This window comes from Grampus griseus (genome assembly GCF_964374135.1).
Source record: "Grampus griseus genome assembly, chromosome: 5".
Classification (NCBI taxonomy): domain Eukaryota; kingdom Metazoa; phylum Chordata; class Mammalia; order Artiodactyla; family Delphinidae; genus Grampus; species Grampus griseus.
The window spans coordinates 88,104,374-88,119,699 of NC_138998.1; the positions used below are offsets into that span (position 1 = coordinate 88,104,374).

The 15,326-nt window shown below is 38.5% G+C and overlaps 1 protein-coding gene across 1 annotated transcript in view; it reads left to right on the forward strand.

Moving 5' to 3' along the window:
- The window catches only part of MORC1 (MORC family CW-type zinc finger 1), a gene marked incomplete at its 3' end in the record, with an annotated part of 179,097 nt that overhangs the window by 95,831 nt on the left and 67,940 nt on the right, over positions 1 to 15,326 (forward strand). Inside the window, exons 15-17 of the mRNA XM_082655264.1 lie at positions 288 to 416; positions 3,738 to 3,843; positions 8,905 to 9,043. Of these exons, the coding sequence (XP_082511390.1) occupies positions 288 to 416; positions 3,738 to 3,843; positions 8,905 to 9,043 (374 nt within the window). The remainder of the gene's footprint in view (positions 1 to 287; positions 417 to 3,737; positions 3,844 to 8,904; positions 9,044 to 15,326) is intronic.

Sequence of the window (15,326 nt, forward strand, 5' to 3'; positions counted from 1 at the left end):
AATTGTGTTCAGTTTTATTATAAAGATGTTGCATATTTATTACATATAGTTTGGAAAAATGTAAGAAAGTATAAAGCAGAAGACAAATTTCACCCATACCCAGAGGAAACCAGTGTCAAATATTTTAATCACTTATTTTTGTATATGTATTAGTTTTTACATGTTCAAGATCGTATTGTATATACATTGTGTTTATATCCAAATTTCCCTTTGCTTATCATCTTTATCTTACTGATTTTATTTTCTTTCATTATTCTTTGCCTGCTTTCTTCTTTCTTTTTTTTTAGGTAATAGAAATCTAACATTGTTTTGGAATGAACTTGGATACCTGAATAATAAGGACATGGAGAAATCTTCAGATTCTATTCAATATCAAAGAAGACAGGCCATGGCCATCCCATTCATTATTCAGTGTGGTGAGTGTTAAATTTCATTCCAATTAGCAAACTTTTAGTGAGAGCCTAATATGCAAGTTGTTCTTTTAAAAAATAGGGCATGAGGAAGACAAAGGTGGGTAAGACAGGGTTTTCGCTTCCAAGGAGATTAGGGTCTAGGAGAAAGGTTAAGATGAGTATGAAAATAATTGTAATAGAGGTGAAAATAGTGTAAATGATGTAAAAGAGGCCCAAAGTTGTTTGAGGGTTCAAAGAAAGGGGAGAGGAGGAGATTAAAGCAAGGCTTCATGACAGAGGTAGCTTTGCCATGGTGTTTAAAGTAGACTTTTGAAGGGCAGAGACGTAGCTGGAAATCTGTGCTAATATCAGGTGTATACTTCAGCTAATATTTTTGTGGTGGATAATAGAAACAGTCATTTTTCTATTTTTAATACTTAACACTATGTTAAATAAGAGTAGGTACTTAGTAATTGACTACTGACTGAATGAATGATGAATAAATAACAAAAGACAAAACTGTTAGGTTGAGTAAACATGTTAAATGGCCTTGAATGCCAGGATAAGGAGTTTTTACTTTAATAAGCAATGGAGAGGCACCAGAAGTTTTTCAGAAGGAGAGTGATATCATTGAAGCATTGAACACTTATTTTGTGTCTCTACTGTCTGCAGGGAATCGGCCATTCAGTGGGGAAGGTGGTCAAGCAAACAAAATATCACCCTGTAGCTATTTACACAGGGCCAAGGGAACACCTCCCCAGCCTTGAGCCTGGGGTGGTCCAAAGAGGACCTGACTGGTTAGATGTCACTTGTAGTAAGGTTGCTCTGGCAGCTTAGTGCAGGATGATTTGGAGGAGGGCTAGAGCAGAGGTTGGGTGAGACCTCTGATGAGACTACTGGCATAATCCAGGATCCAGGTGAGAAACTGTAAATGTCTGAATAAAGGCATGGCAGTGAGATTTAAGAGGAACACAAATGACAGACAGATGCTTAGAAGGTATAGCTGAGGAAATTGATGACTATATGCAACAGCCTATTGGATGATAATATTACTGGCTAAAAATGACAGTGTTTTTGATATGTGCAAGGTACTGTCAGAATCCAATCTCCAGTACCTGAGAGCTGTGTGAAACTGGGTAAATTCCTTAACTTCTCTAAGCCTCAGTTTTCTTATTTATAAAATGAGGTTAGTATTTGTAGTTACATCATGAAGTTTTGTGAAAATACAATTAATTCACACATGTAAAGTTTACTAAGTGCTTGGGATAGTGTATTAGGGTTCTCCAGAGAAAGAGAACCAATAGGATAGATAGATTTATGGACGGATGGATGGATACTTAGATAGATATTAATTATAGGAAATTGGCTCACATGATTAAGGAGGCTGACAACTCCCAAGATCTGTAGTCAGCAAGCTGAAGACCTAGAAGAGCCATTGGTTTAATTCCAGTTTGAGTCTTAAGGCCTGAGAACCAGAAGACCTGATGATGTAGTTCCAGTCTGAATGTTGACAGGCTCAATACCCAGGAAGAGCCGATGTTTTAGTTCTAGTCTGAAGGCAGGAAAAAACTGATGTCTCAGTTCAAGACAGTCAGAGGTTTCTTCTTACTTGCAAGAGTGTCAGCTTTTTTTTTTTTTTCCCTCTATTCAGGCCTTCAACTGATTTCTTGAGGCCCACCCATATTAGGGAAGACAGTGTGCTTTACTCATTCTACCAGCTCAAATGTTAATCTCATCCAAAACATCTTCACAGATACACTCACAATAATGTTTGACCAACTATCCAGACACCCCTTGGCCCCATCAAATTGACACATAAAAGTAACCATCACAGATAATACCTAGCAGTGTTGGCTTTTATCATTGTTTTTATATCATATAATCCTCAGGAACTCTTTTAGGTAAGTAGTAATATTAATCTCTTTTTACAGATGATGATGCTGAAACATAGCGCAGTAATTTTTCTGAGTTATAGAGGTAGTCATTGTGGAGCTATTCAGATTCTTTTTTTCTTTTTTGCAATCAAATTTTTAATAACAAAGATACTATATTTTAATATGGTCAGATACATTTGGCTAAGTACAGATTTTAAAAAACACAAGTGTCTAGCCCAACAGTACAACCATACAGCTTTGTACAGAACATTCCATAGATCAACAGAAAATACATTTGAGCACAAAAATAAAAAATATTTAAAGAGAATCTCTAAGCAGCATTTTATTTCTTCAAAACAGACATATAGTACTGATTAAATATCTACAAGTGCTTTTCCTTTACAAAAATACACATATTCGTAATAGACTAAGTCATTAACAATGACCTGGTAATCTTTCACTTCAATTTGAACGATTTATAAGCTAAATCTTACAACTACAAAAAGGTTTGTATTTGTATGTTAAGATGTTACCACTTTTGACCAAAAAAAAAAAGCTTAAAATATTTTACATTTCAAAGGAAAATTAACAACATAACTGTACAATATAGTCTATGATGGTTTTATTTAATGTGAGGGCTACTCTATTAAAAACTGGTGCTTGCTGTTGTGTTGCCAGATGCAGTGAGATGTAGATATTGGTTGTGGGAATTACAAAAATGAGTGAGTTTGCCATAACTTTAATTTTCTGGGCTATTCAGATTCTTAACCACTGTGCAAACTGCCTCCATCTTTTATGAGCAGAGGGAAGTATTTACCCAAGAGCCATTAACAGTGGGTCTGGAGGGAACTGAGGATTAAAGTGAGGAATAGCCTGGGGAGAGTAGCGTGCCTTAGTCCTAAAACCCAGGAGGGACTGAAAGGGAGAAAGAGATAAAGAAGTTAAGACTGTAGACTGGAGAGTAGGATAAGAGATGTTAAAAAAAAAAAAAAAATGCAGAGCAAGGAACTATGTGTAAATGGTAGAGAGAGCTTGATTTTCCTTGTTATGTTAGTCATGTGGTTGGAGATGAACAGTGGTATTGTTGGCAGATAGATAATAGGTCAGAAAAAATGGGAGAGTCAGGTCACTGGAAGTCTTCATACGGTTTGAGAAGAGGTGAAGAGGGACCTATTAAGATTCTTCTGGCTGAAACTAGTAGAAACCAACTGGAAAGAACTTAAGCAATAATGGCGATAATAATAATAACAGCAGCAACAATAATAATTTATTGATGGTATCCTAGGGTAGCTCATAGAATCCCGAACTATTTGTGCCATCAAATATAATGGTATATGATCAAGGATTCACTTGTCTTTGGATTGAAATACCTCATACTTTCGGTATATGCAACCTGACATCTTACTATGTTAGATTCACTTCTGATTGTGGTCTTTCTTGTATGTACATGGTTTTGTTTTGATTATTTTAGATCTTTGCCTTAAATGGAGAGTCTTGCCTCCCTCTACTAATTATCAGGAAAAAGAAATTTATGACATCTGGATTTGTGCTAATAACGCTAACCTCTTGGAAAACAGGTAGTTTTTGATAGTTTTCTAAAATTCTTTATTCATTTTTAATTACTTAAATATATATGTGTGAAACTGGATACATAGATAATTTTTAGCTTAGTAGCTGTCATTTCTTCTAACTCTTTCTAGCTCCTTGCCACCTCTGGAAGGATATTTCGTTAGTATTCTTTTCCATCAAGTTAAGAGAGTCCTGGGTGTAACTTTTTGTCAGCATTTGGTGTGCAGCTCTGTGCTTCCACTGGCGGGAGACATACCCTGGTGTTTAAGAGTTCTGCCTTCCAGTTCATTTACACTCAATGTACAATCTTATCCTGCAGGAGTCTTATCTAGAGGGTGTCTCTAGAGGCGCTAAACTGTTAGACTATGTGCTTTTCCTGTTTAAGTCATATATTGATTTCATTGCTTTGTGCTTTTGGAGGAAGAAGTTCAGACTAAAACAGGAAAAAAAACCCAATTAAATATTGATGAATATCAATGTTATTACAAGCCCTTTTTGACTTACTTCTTTTCCTTGTGGGCAAAAGAGTTAATACTCCCCTTTAACAAAGGCACCCTTAAGTGAGGCATCGGTTTTCCATGGAGTTTATTCTAAGTACTTTGACCTGGATAAGTGGATCAATATTGCTAATACAGACATTAGGGTAATAACTCTTGTTTATTTTTATCCAGCCCTGAATAAAAAATAAAGAGCAACTGAATAAAAATTAGAAAGAAGAAAACATTTAGAAACTGCTACTAAAACCCCTTCCACCTGGAGTCTCCAGGTTAATCATATTTAGAGATTAACAAAAAATGTCAGAGGTGACAGGGGCTCTTAGATTTCACATGGCCCGAGGGGTTTTTTAGTCTCCCTTTCTTGGTTTGCAGCAGAACCTTTTTTTTTTCTCCCCCAAATAAAATTTGTCTCTGACCTCAAGTATATAAAATAGATAAAAACAGAACTGTCCTGATTTAATTGGAGGTTGAGAATCTGGAGGCCAGAGGTATCCACTTCTCATTTCTGTCCCTACTCTCTCTAAAAAGCTTAGAGCTCCAGGGAGCATGATTATAAAACAGTGATATAGTCTCACTTCTTCATTTTAGAGAAATGGAAATTGAAGCCCAAAATGTGGGGGTGAGAAGCCTGTTCATGAAGCCACTGGCCCAGGTCTTCTAACTCCCAACCTGATTCTAGTCCTAACTTGTAACTTAAATATCTCCCAGATAGGAACACAGTGGTGGCTCAGTTTCAATATTAAGAATAGGTAGTGTTTTCATTGTCGTTGTCATGATTTTCACCCAAGTGTTGTTTAAGAGAAGTTTTTTTGTTGTTGTTTTGGTTTGATTTTTAAATTTCTGCGTGGAAAGCCTTATGCTAGGAAATGTAAGTAAAATTGGTCCAAGCCCGCAACTGTCAAAAAAAAAAAAGTTAATAATATTGATCACTTTCTGTGAGCTCAGAACTTTCATACAGTGTAGGATAGTGTTTAGAGTTTAGACTCTGGGTCCAGACTGCCTGGGTTTGACTCCTGGCTTCATTAGCCTCTGAAGCCTTGGACAAATGATATAACCTGTCTTTAAATCATCTTCCCATCACCTAGGATGGAGTGTAATAATAGGACCTTCTGCATGTTTTCTAGGTCCAACTGAGCCCCTTGTAAGGACAATCTAAGTCCCTGGTCACAGGGGGCCCCTTGGTAACAAGCCATGAGAATTTAGATTCCTCCCCACATTCTAACCATATACCCATTACTTCTCACTCCAGTCTTAGGCCTTCTCGGACCCACAGAACTGGGAATGTGTCCTCTGTAGCTTCCCTTTTCTCAAACTTACTATTGTCCTTGAATTGGCATGGTTGCCCCCTCGTCTCCTTGAAAAGTGATGGTGCCATCACTGAACGTTATAAAATTAGTTTCAGAACTGTATTAATTCTCTTTTACACATCAAAACACTGCCACTTGTGATGACAGGCAAGATAAATTTGCCATGTTGGCAGAAAACTGATGGACCTTAAAAGCCTGAAATGCAAAAAATCTTCTTATATTTAAAATTTCTTAAGTCCTTGATTCTTTAAATATACTGACATAATTTTGACCATCTGTATTTCATTTCCACTGAAAAGATTAGGACAAAAAATATGCTTAAAGTGATAGCAAGAGATTTAGAAATGGGAGCTGTAGAGAAAAACTCCTGATTATAAGGGCAGTTTCTTTTTTTTTTTACTATTTTTTTTTTTTGCGATATGCGGGCCTCTCACTGTTGTGGCCTCTCCCGTTGTGGAGCACAGGCTCCAGACGTGCAGGCTCAGCGGCCATGGCTCACGGGCCCAGCCGCTCCGCGGCATGTGGGATCTTCCCGGACTGGGGCACGAACCCGTGTCCCCTGCATCGGCAGGCGGACTCTCAACCATTGCGCCACCAGGGAAGCCTGGGCAGTTTCTTGAGAGCTGACACTTCTTTCTGGGAGATCGTTAACAGCGATGCAGATGAAGATTCCCAAGGGAAGAGGAGTTGATCTGATGACCTCACTCAGTCCTCTGATTCAGTATGTTTGGATGGACCGTGCATAATTTGAGACTAAGCCATGAAATAGCAAAACCCTGATACATATGTGCTATTGGATTTGGATAGAATCACATAAAATAAGTGTGTTAAAGTGATGAGATGTGAAATATAGTTATTTATTAGGCAACATTTGATGAGCGGAAGGACAGAGTAATGGGGCGAAAAGTGGCATCGTCTGTATTTACAGAAAATACGGTTTATTGTCAGCAGTTAATTGCCAATTGTCCTCAGGGTTAATACCACTGAATAGCATTTGAGTGAACAATGTCCGTGTAACCAGAACTGGGGCAGGAAACATAATAATAGCTCTCTCTTACATAGCAATTACACGTTATGTCATTTCCTCTTTACAGTAATCACGTGAGCTTTCTCTGTTTCTCAGAGGAGAAAACAGTGAGACTAAGGGAGGTCCAGTGACCTGTCCAGGAGTCCTCCCTAAACCTGAAACTTGAAGCCAAGCAGTTTGATGCAAAACCTGTACTCCTTCTGCCTTACTATATCATGGACTCTCCGAAAGGATCCTTAGCTCGGGAAGCCTAATTCCAGACAAATACTTTATGGTGACAAAACACACCATTTTACAAATGGTAGTATTTAGAGTTGGTGACCCAGGCAGGGTAAAAAGGAGCCATTCTTTTTCACACCACCGAAGCCCCTTTTTGTTTTCCACCTTAAGCACAGAGGGAGGCTATGCATTTTTGTCACAGTACCCAAGAAGTAAACATCAGTGTGCTTCCATTACATTCATTCTATACGTTTCTCTGTATTGAAAATAGGGTTCACCAGCAGGGTAAAAATGATGCCTATCATTTGACTAAACCCAAAAGTCTGAATTTTGAAAAGGATGTTAAAAAGTATCTGTGGCTTGTATTCCATCTTAAAATTTAATTTGTTTCTAAAAATCTTTGAGGACAATTGGATGGATTGCATTTTAATAAAATATCTGAGGTTTCTCTTTTCTAAATAAAAACTTAATGCTGCCACAAAGTTCTTTTCTCAAATGAAATAGAAACCTGTGTAGGCACCACCCCACAGATGTCTTCAAATGAACACTGCAGGTGGTTATATATATATAGGTAGGTGTCCCCTGGTTTGTTTACCTACCACCTTTCTTTGAAAATAACAGTAAAAGCAAATACCATATGTGGGTGAAATTCAGTGTTTTTTCACAGTAGTATTTGAATTTGATTGTAGTCCTCACTCTTCTCTGCTGGTGGGAGCAAGAAAAGTGTATGCTGCAGCCTTGAAAAATAGAGAAATATAGTGGGTACGATATGCTTTGCTTTTCCTACACTGTTTCAGGTGGGAGAAGTCCTTTTCTCTATTTTCAACCACCTCCTCCCTTTCCATTTAGTTTAGAACATGAACTTCCCCCTCTTTTGGGTACCTACCAATGATGAAAAATCGTTCTTGTGTAAAGCAGGCTCTAAGAATAGACCTCAGCATTTTGTTCCCTCCTCCCACCCCCCCACCATGTCCCCAGCCATGCCCTGAACTGAGGCCATGTCCAGTGGGAATGGAACTTCTTGTCTCTGCCAAGCCTCCATACCAAAGTGAATAAGATGATATCTCAATTTTTCAACAGTTTGGCTAGCTCAGCTCCCCAAAACATAGCCATGAAACCAGAAGTAGGAAAAAAAAAAGGCCTCAAACCTCTCCAACCATATGTCTCAAAAATCATTAGTACTTTTTGTAACTGTAAAGATGGACGCCCTCAGAGCAGGGCGCAGAGGGCCAAAAAAAAGAAAAAAAAAAAAAAAAAGATGGGACGCCCTCACGCACAGCCTTTTTATCGCAATTTAAACACAATTCTACTTGACTATGTACAATAATACATGTATTAACCTACTAGTGGTTGGAGACAGCACATCAGTAAGGCTGGGAAGCAGAGTGCCCACCAGCATCAGGTGCACTGACAGCAGCAGGGAGAGGAGGGTGCTAGGGTGCTGCATCAGGTCACCGGGCAGCTTGATGAAGGGCTCCACTACGTGGCTCCGTAACCCCCAAGGTGGTCCCTGAGTACCGCCTCCCATCGCAGTAGTTGCTGGTCTTCACAGTGATTCTGAGTCATCAAACGAAGGATCTCTGTGTTTCAGAAGCAGAATTATTTGGTGTATTTTACAGAGACATATAGATTTCAATCCCAAATTTTTTTGGAAGAAAAAAAACGCTTGGTAGTAATAAGGTAAGCTTCAATTATCTAAAAAACATTTTTGCAAAAGGCCTCATTTCATGATAACGCAGGATAAGTGAAGCATTAGTGAATAATGAATATTCTCCCTTTCTCATAGATATATACTACCCTCCACATTTTCCAGTAAGTTCTTTTTCAAGCAAATTGGAGATTTAAGGTCATGTATTACCTAAATTCTCAGTATAATGCTCTATTTGAGTAATGCTGCATTTGAGTTTTGGATATAAGCCAGAGAGTTACTCCTGGTAGAAGTAAATAATCTTTTACGGACAGTAAATAGTTTTATATTTCCTCCTGATGTTATCTCTTGTACTTGTTGATTGTGAAAAGTTGTCATCAGACACAACGACTACCTTCCATCCCCCTGGGCACTTCAAGCACAGTATCACCATCAAAAAATGAGAAAGACAAGCAACTTCAAGAGTCAGTCCAGAGGTATCAAAATCGACTGGAAGAACCTCATCGACAGGTGAGCCGTTAGTTATTCTTTCCAACATCTACCCAGAGTCTTGAGCTGTTGATTTTGTGTGTGCAAATTGACTGATGTGGTTTACCCGAGTAAAATATGTAGCCTCTTTTTTTCATCTTTTTTTGTCACCCCCTTTTAATTTTGGATCTAAGGACTGTTCTAGAGTTGATCACAAGTACTCCAAGGGTCCAGAAAGGAAGAGAACTTCTTCAAATAATACTACATTTTGTACGTGATATCCAAGTCCATCTCCACAACAGTGCATGTGAGGAACAGGGGAATATATTTCCACTCTAGGATGTAGAAGTCAACCAGCGTGTCAAAGGGCCCAGGGTCAAGTTTGGGACACTGGTCTGTATGACTCCAAAGATTAGGCTCTTTTTATTTCTTTGGGCTTCTTCCCTGGGTTTTTGAGATAAAGAGTTGTTCTTTTAAAATATTAGCCTATTAATACAGCAACTTAAAGTTGTATTTAATTATTAAGAAAATTCAATAAATAAAATATTACTATCAGTAAATGTAGGTAACCATGACAGTTGCAAGTGAAAGTGGCATGCAGAATTATTGTTTTAATCTCTTAATAAATTAATTACATCTCTGTTTATAAATTTAGCACCCAACTTCAGCATTTTTTAATTGTGTAGCCTGTCGAGCTCCTCAAATAGGAATTGAGGAGGTCCACAGCGTATGTCCAAATATGTTGACTCCTGTGTAGGTGTCAGGAAATAAGATGCTTATTTGAGTAGAAAACTGCCTTCCTGGATGGGAGTTAAGACATCCAGCCTTACCACCTGATTATTACATGTATTCCTGGGTTCTTAGAAGATGAACTTTCTTTTCTACCCCAGCTTCATCTTCTTACCACTCCCACGTTGCTGGGGATCTGCCATGCAGGTCAGCCAGCACCTGTGATCACAGACAACAAAACCTGACCCTCCCTTTTTAGTCTGGAGTCTCAGGGTTTCTTTTGGGAAGATAACTGAGAGTTATTTAGAAACATATTCTCCTAAGCATTCTTCAATCCCTAAAAGTGGCTCAACTTTTTACAATTCTTAGAGTATCTGGTAGTGGTTTTGAGAACAGGTCAGATGTAAAAATATCACCACCTGTGGTTATTTATTTTATTTTGTTTTTTTGCGGTACCCGGGCCTCTCGCTGTTGTGGCCTCTCCACACAGGCTCCGGACGCACAGGCTCAGTGGCCATGGGAGCACAGGCTCTGGGCGCGCAGGCTCAGTGGCCATGGCTCACGGGCCCAGCTGCCCCGCGGCATGTGGGATCTTCCCGGACCAGGGCACGAACCCGTGTCCCCTGCCTCGGCAGGTGGACTCTCAACCACTGTGCCACCAGGGAAGCCCTGTGGTTATTTTTATAAACAATTAGGTGAAGTCAAATCTTTTCAGTGTGAAATATCTTAATTTGTTTTGTTTCTTATTTTGCTTACCACTTCTTGTAGCTTTGTGAAGGCATTTGAAACATCCTGAATTGATTTTATCTTTATTGTAGTCTCTGGATATTTCTTTTCTTACAGAGGTCAGAGCTGACCCTTGGATAGTGATAGTGCCAATCACTAAGTCTTAACTACTTTTTCTTTGTTTGGGATTGGATGTTTTATTCATCATTGAGGTAGAGATTTTGATAGAGGCTGATGGAGTAATAGATTTGGGCCATCTGTTCTGCTTATTCTTTCTTTCTTGGTAGTTGATTTTTTCATAAAAAATTTGAGCCAGGTTTATAGATTCAGTCTGCTTTAGATATAAACAAAGAAGTTTTGGCAGGACTTAAATAGAAACATACTCCTACCAGTTGAAAGGACGTTAAGACTCTTCACCATCCTCCCCTACCCCGTTTTGTGAAAATAATCCTCACATCTTTTTTCTTCTTTTCTTTTTAATTTTTTTGGCCGCATCGTTCGGCATGTGGAATCTTAGTTTCCCGACCAGGGATCAAACTCATGCCACCTGCGGTGGAAGTGTGGGTTCTTAACCACTGGACTACCAGGGAAGTCCCAATCCTTGTATCTCTAACACACTTCCAGCATGCAGGGCCCTTCACTGACCCTGTTTTTGCGGTAGTCAAGGAAAAGTTTGGCGAGGGGTCACCTAACCACGGGCAACCAGTTGATTTTGATGTGGTCATTGAACACATACTTGCCCTTGGGTCTGTCCCATGCTAAGCATGGTGGGGAATAGAGTGACTCTAACACCAGAATGTAAGCCCTGTGACTGCAAGGCTGGTTTTGGTTTTGTTCATTGTCTGTATTACCAAAAACACTGCCTGGCATGTAGTACGTACTCAACAGATAGTTGTTGAATCACGAAATAAAATATGCCCTCAGATAATATACAGTCCCTTTGAGGACCAAGTCTGACAGCTATTTAAAAGATAGCCACTACTGTAAGACAGTACTAGTTTACTACTTGTCTGATCATAGTGGAAACTAAATTAGAAGTTTATTACAAGGAGATAGTGAGGGCAGCTTCATTCAAAAAAGCTTCATAGAGGAAGTGGCACTTAACTTGTATCTTGAAGTCTATTTAGGGTAAATAAAGGGAAAGTACAGGGCATTATACGTGAGAAGAACATTATAAATGTAGACTTGGAGATGAGCACGGGCTTGTTCCTTCATAGAACCAATCTTTTAAATTACATGCTAAACTTATGTATTTTTTAAAATAAAGTCAGCATTTGTGTGACATATTTGTCTTTTAAAAACTGTGTAACTCATTATAAAATATGAATAGAGGACCTCTGAAAGGTGACCTCAGTTCCCCTTTCACAAAAATAAATCATGAAAGTATTCAAAAACTAATTAGGTGAAAGCTGCCTGATGCCAGAAAAAAGACTCAAAACCATCCAATGTTCAGTGAGAATTTACTTTCTTCCTGACTGCTTTTTAGAAGAAGTGCTGTTAGACTATGACATAGGAAGGGTGGGAAAGCTATACAAACAGGGCGTTGGTGCCATTCAGGTTCAGGGCAGATGTGATTCAGGTGTAGGGTAGGCACCACTGGAAAATCAAGTAATGGCTAGTATATTACCATGATTCCACTGTCTATTAATGGTGCCCAGTCTCTCAATATCAGGAAATAATGAGCTGCATGCCATGAAATTATGGTTTGCCCACCTCCTGTTCTCTCTTCCTGCCTCCCACTGCCAATGCTCGCTTATCCATTGATTAAATCTGGGGAGCAAATATAAAAATGACCTATATCTGCCCACCCTGTTTCTTACTGTCTTGCATTTCAGCTTTAGTGGCAGAAGGCATCCTGATCTGGAAAATGAAATGTTGACTTAGTAAATCAAAGACCTTTCTGGATCTTAGATTCTTTGGTTCTGGGTTTTGTGTCATTGACAACCAAAAGGGATAGAATAATGGTAGGAAGGGTAGTATTATGGTACTAGTATCAGAAATCAGCAGCTACAGCCTCTTTTCCACCCCTCATACACCCTACTGGTATGTAGAGTGACAAAAGTCTAAATTTTAGGTGTCCTACACACAGGGTGCCCTAGTTACAGAAAATTCACAGTGATTCAGAAAACTTTTCTGGTAGAAGAGGTACCTCAATGATTAGATCTTGTCCTCTAGGAGAAAATGAAATAGCTAGGCCCAAAGCTGTCATTTCCACAGATGGTATCATATTTAATCCCCACAACATTACAGCTAATTATATCAATTATAGCATCAGAAGGGGAGTGAATTTCAGAGAAGTTCAATAACTTGAATCAGCCAAACATCTTTAAATGGTGAAGTTGGACTTTGTTTCCTTTTTACCTAATTCCAGCACTGATCTGCTCACAGTATCATATGATAAATACAGACAAAAAGGATATGAGAACATTGACAAAGGTAACAAACTGATAAAATGCAAATCATATTTGTTAAGGGAAATGTGTAAGTTCAGTAAACCTAATAGGAGGGCTCAAATCCAAGATGTAATTGATAAGCTGTGTCAGCAAGCCAAGGGCTCTTTATAAATTGTGCTTCTGGAACAGCCCATTCTTTTTCTCCTTTCTGAATAGATGAATTCCTAACTCCACGTTTCCCCTCATCCTTCTATATCGAGTGACAAGTGCCACCTGCTGGCCAAGCAATGAAGCATTTTCATTTTCATCGTCTCTCGTGATTGTTTAGCTACTAATTGGCCTATCATCTAGATAATTGTTATTCTGTTTTTCAGTAAGCCTAGACAATAATTTTAAAACCATAAGGTAGAGTTACAGAGTCAAGTCCTCTGCATTTGAGGACTTTCCAGTCCTCAATTTTTCCCCTTTCTCAGTTTTAACTCACAATTTACAGTCTCTTCTACCTTCTATTGTACGACAGGACAACTATGTCATAATCAAACACACGGAATATAGTTTTAGGTCCATTTCATTCAGGGATTTTTGGTATCACTTCAAATCCACTTAATGTCTTCAAATCATTATAAGGCAGATGATAACTTGATTCCCTGAATGAAGCCTGCTCTATATTTACCCATTTGTACATAAGTATAGTTAATGGGTAGTATATTTATATAATCAATATGTTTGTGCAAATGTGCTGTATTGCTTATATATTCTCTAGGTCTTTCTGGGTTAATCTTTTCTGATTAATGTTTATTTCTCATCTGGAGCCATAGTTCAGGCTCTCTCTAATCTGACACTACTCCTTTTTTGGCCTGAGTTTCTTCCCTTCTGCAGCATTCTCCCACTGAGCTGCCCCATGTTCCTTATCTGCTTTCTCCACTTCCACGCTGCTGAGTGCCTTCGTTCCTGCCATTTTTTCTGAAATGACCTCTGCCCCTTCCCTAGTCCTTCAAGATCCCAAACTAATGTCATTGCTGTATGAAGTTTTCTCTCATTTCCCTACCTGTAAAAATATTTCCTTCCTTCCAGTCCCCTTTGCCCTTGATGTTTGTCTTTCTCAAGAGCATGTTTCACTTTCTACCTGGTATTATAGTTAGTGTGTACCCGATCGGTCTCCTATATTTGACTATAAGGTTTTTGAAAGAAGAGACCATTCTTATTCATTGCGTTTCCAACAACACCTAGGCCTGGCCATTTTACAGAGTAGGTGTTCACCAAACAACGAGTGAAGGATTGAAGGAACAATTTGATTTGTTCCTTCACAAATAGGTAAAAGGATTCTTCACAAATAGGTAGAAAGATAGTAAATATTTTTCATTGGATCGGTTAAAGTTATGTAGGTTAGACTTAAAATCTTCTGCATATATTCTTGGAGACCATAATGTTCTTACACTTGGTCAAAATAAAGTGTTGCATTTGAGTGGGAGTATAGAGACTGTATTTGGATTTCATTTGTCACATTCATAGTTTTTGCGTCAAATGAATAGCCTTTGTAAAATTCCATGCCTGTTGGAAAGGAACTCCAGCAATAGCATTCTGTTCTTTTGCGGTGCTCGTGTGGACACACAAACTGAAACCGTATAGTCTGGCAATTCCCACATTGGCTGTTTTAGCGGTAAATGTGGAGCAAAGAAGCCTTGCTGAACTTGTAGCTGTGTTTTTCAAATTGAAATGGCATATCTGAGCACAACTTTATAATGAATAATGTGGATGCATTTTCCCATTTAGAATTTAATCGTTTTAATGTGTCATTATTGTGTAGGATGCTGAGATTTCAAATCTGTATAACTATGGAGACAGATGCCTTAGAAAATATATTTATTCGTTGAGTAATTTTCAGCCTCCTTACGTAAACTGTCATGATCTAAAATTTATGACACCTAAAGACCCTTGTCTAACAAGAGGCTAATATACTCCCTGTAATTGAAATGTTTTACTTTATTACTCTTGCTGCAAAGATCCCATTTTTCTATGGTGATGCATTGCCTTTCCAAAAAGGATAATGCATGATATACTCACCCTGGTGGGCCCTGTGTTCACAGCATAGCAGACGAGATGTTATTGCTCATGAGGAACTAATGTAGAAGTTCCTTGAGAGCAGGTATCATGTGTTCATCTTCTCATGTACCTCTCACCATCACATCTGGCTCATTGTTGGGCACAGTAGACGTTGAACTGCAGCTGTTCAACTCCTTAGCTTGATTTACTTGTCCAAATTCTTTTCTTTTTTTATTGAATTATAATTGACATACAGTGTTATAGTAGTTTCAGGTGTATAACAGTGATTCAATATTTTTTATGTGACAAAATGATCACCACAATGTTTAGCTACCATCTGCTACCACAAAGTGTTATTACAATATTATTGACTGTATCCCTTATGCTGTACACTACATCCTCCTGACTTATTTATTTTATAACTGGAATTTTGT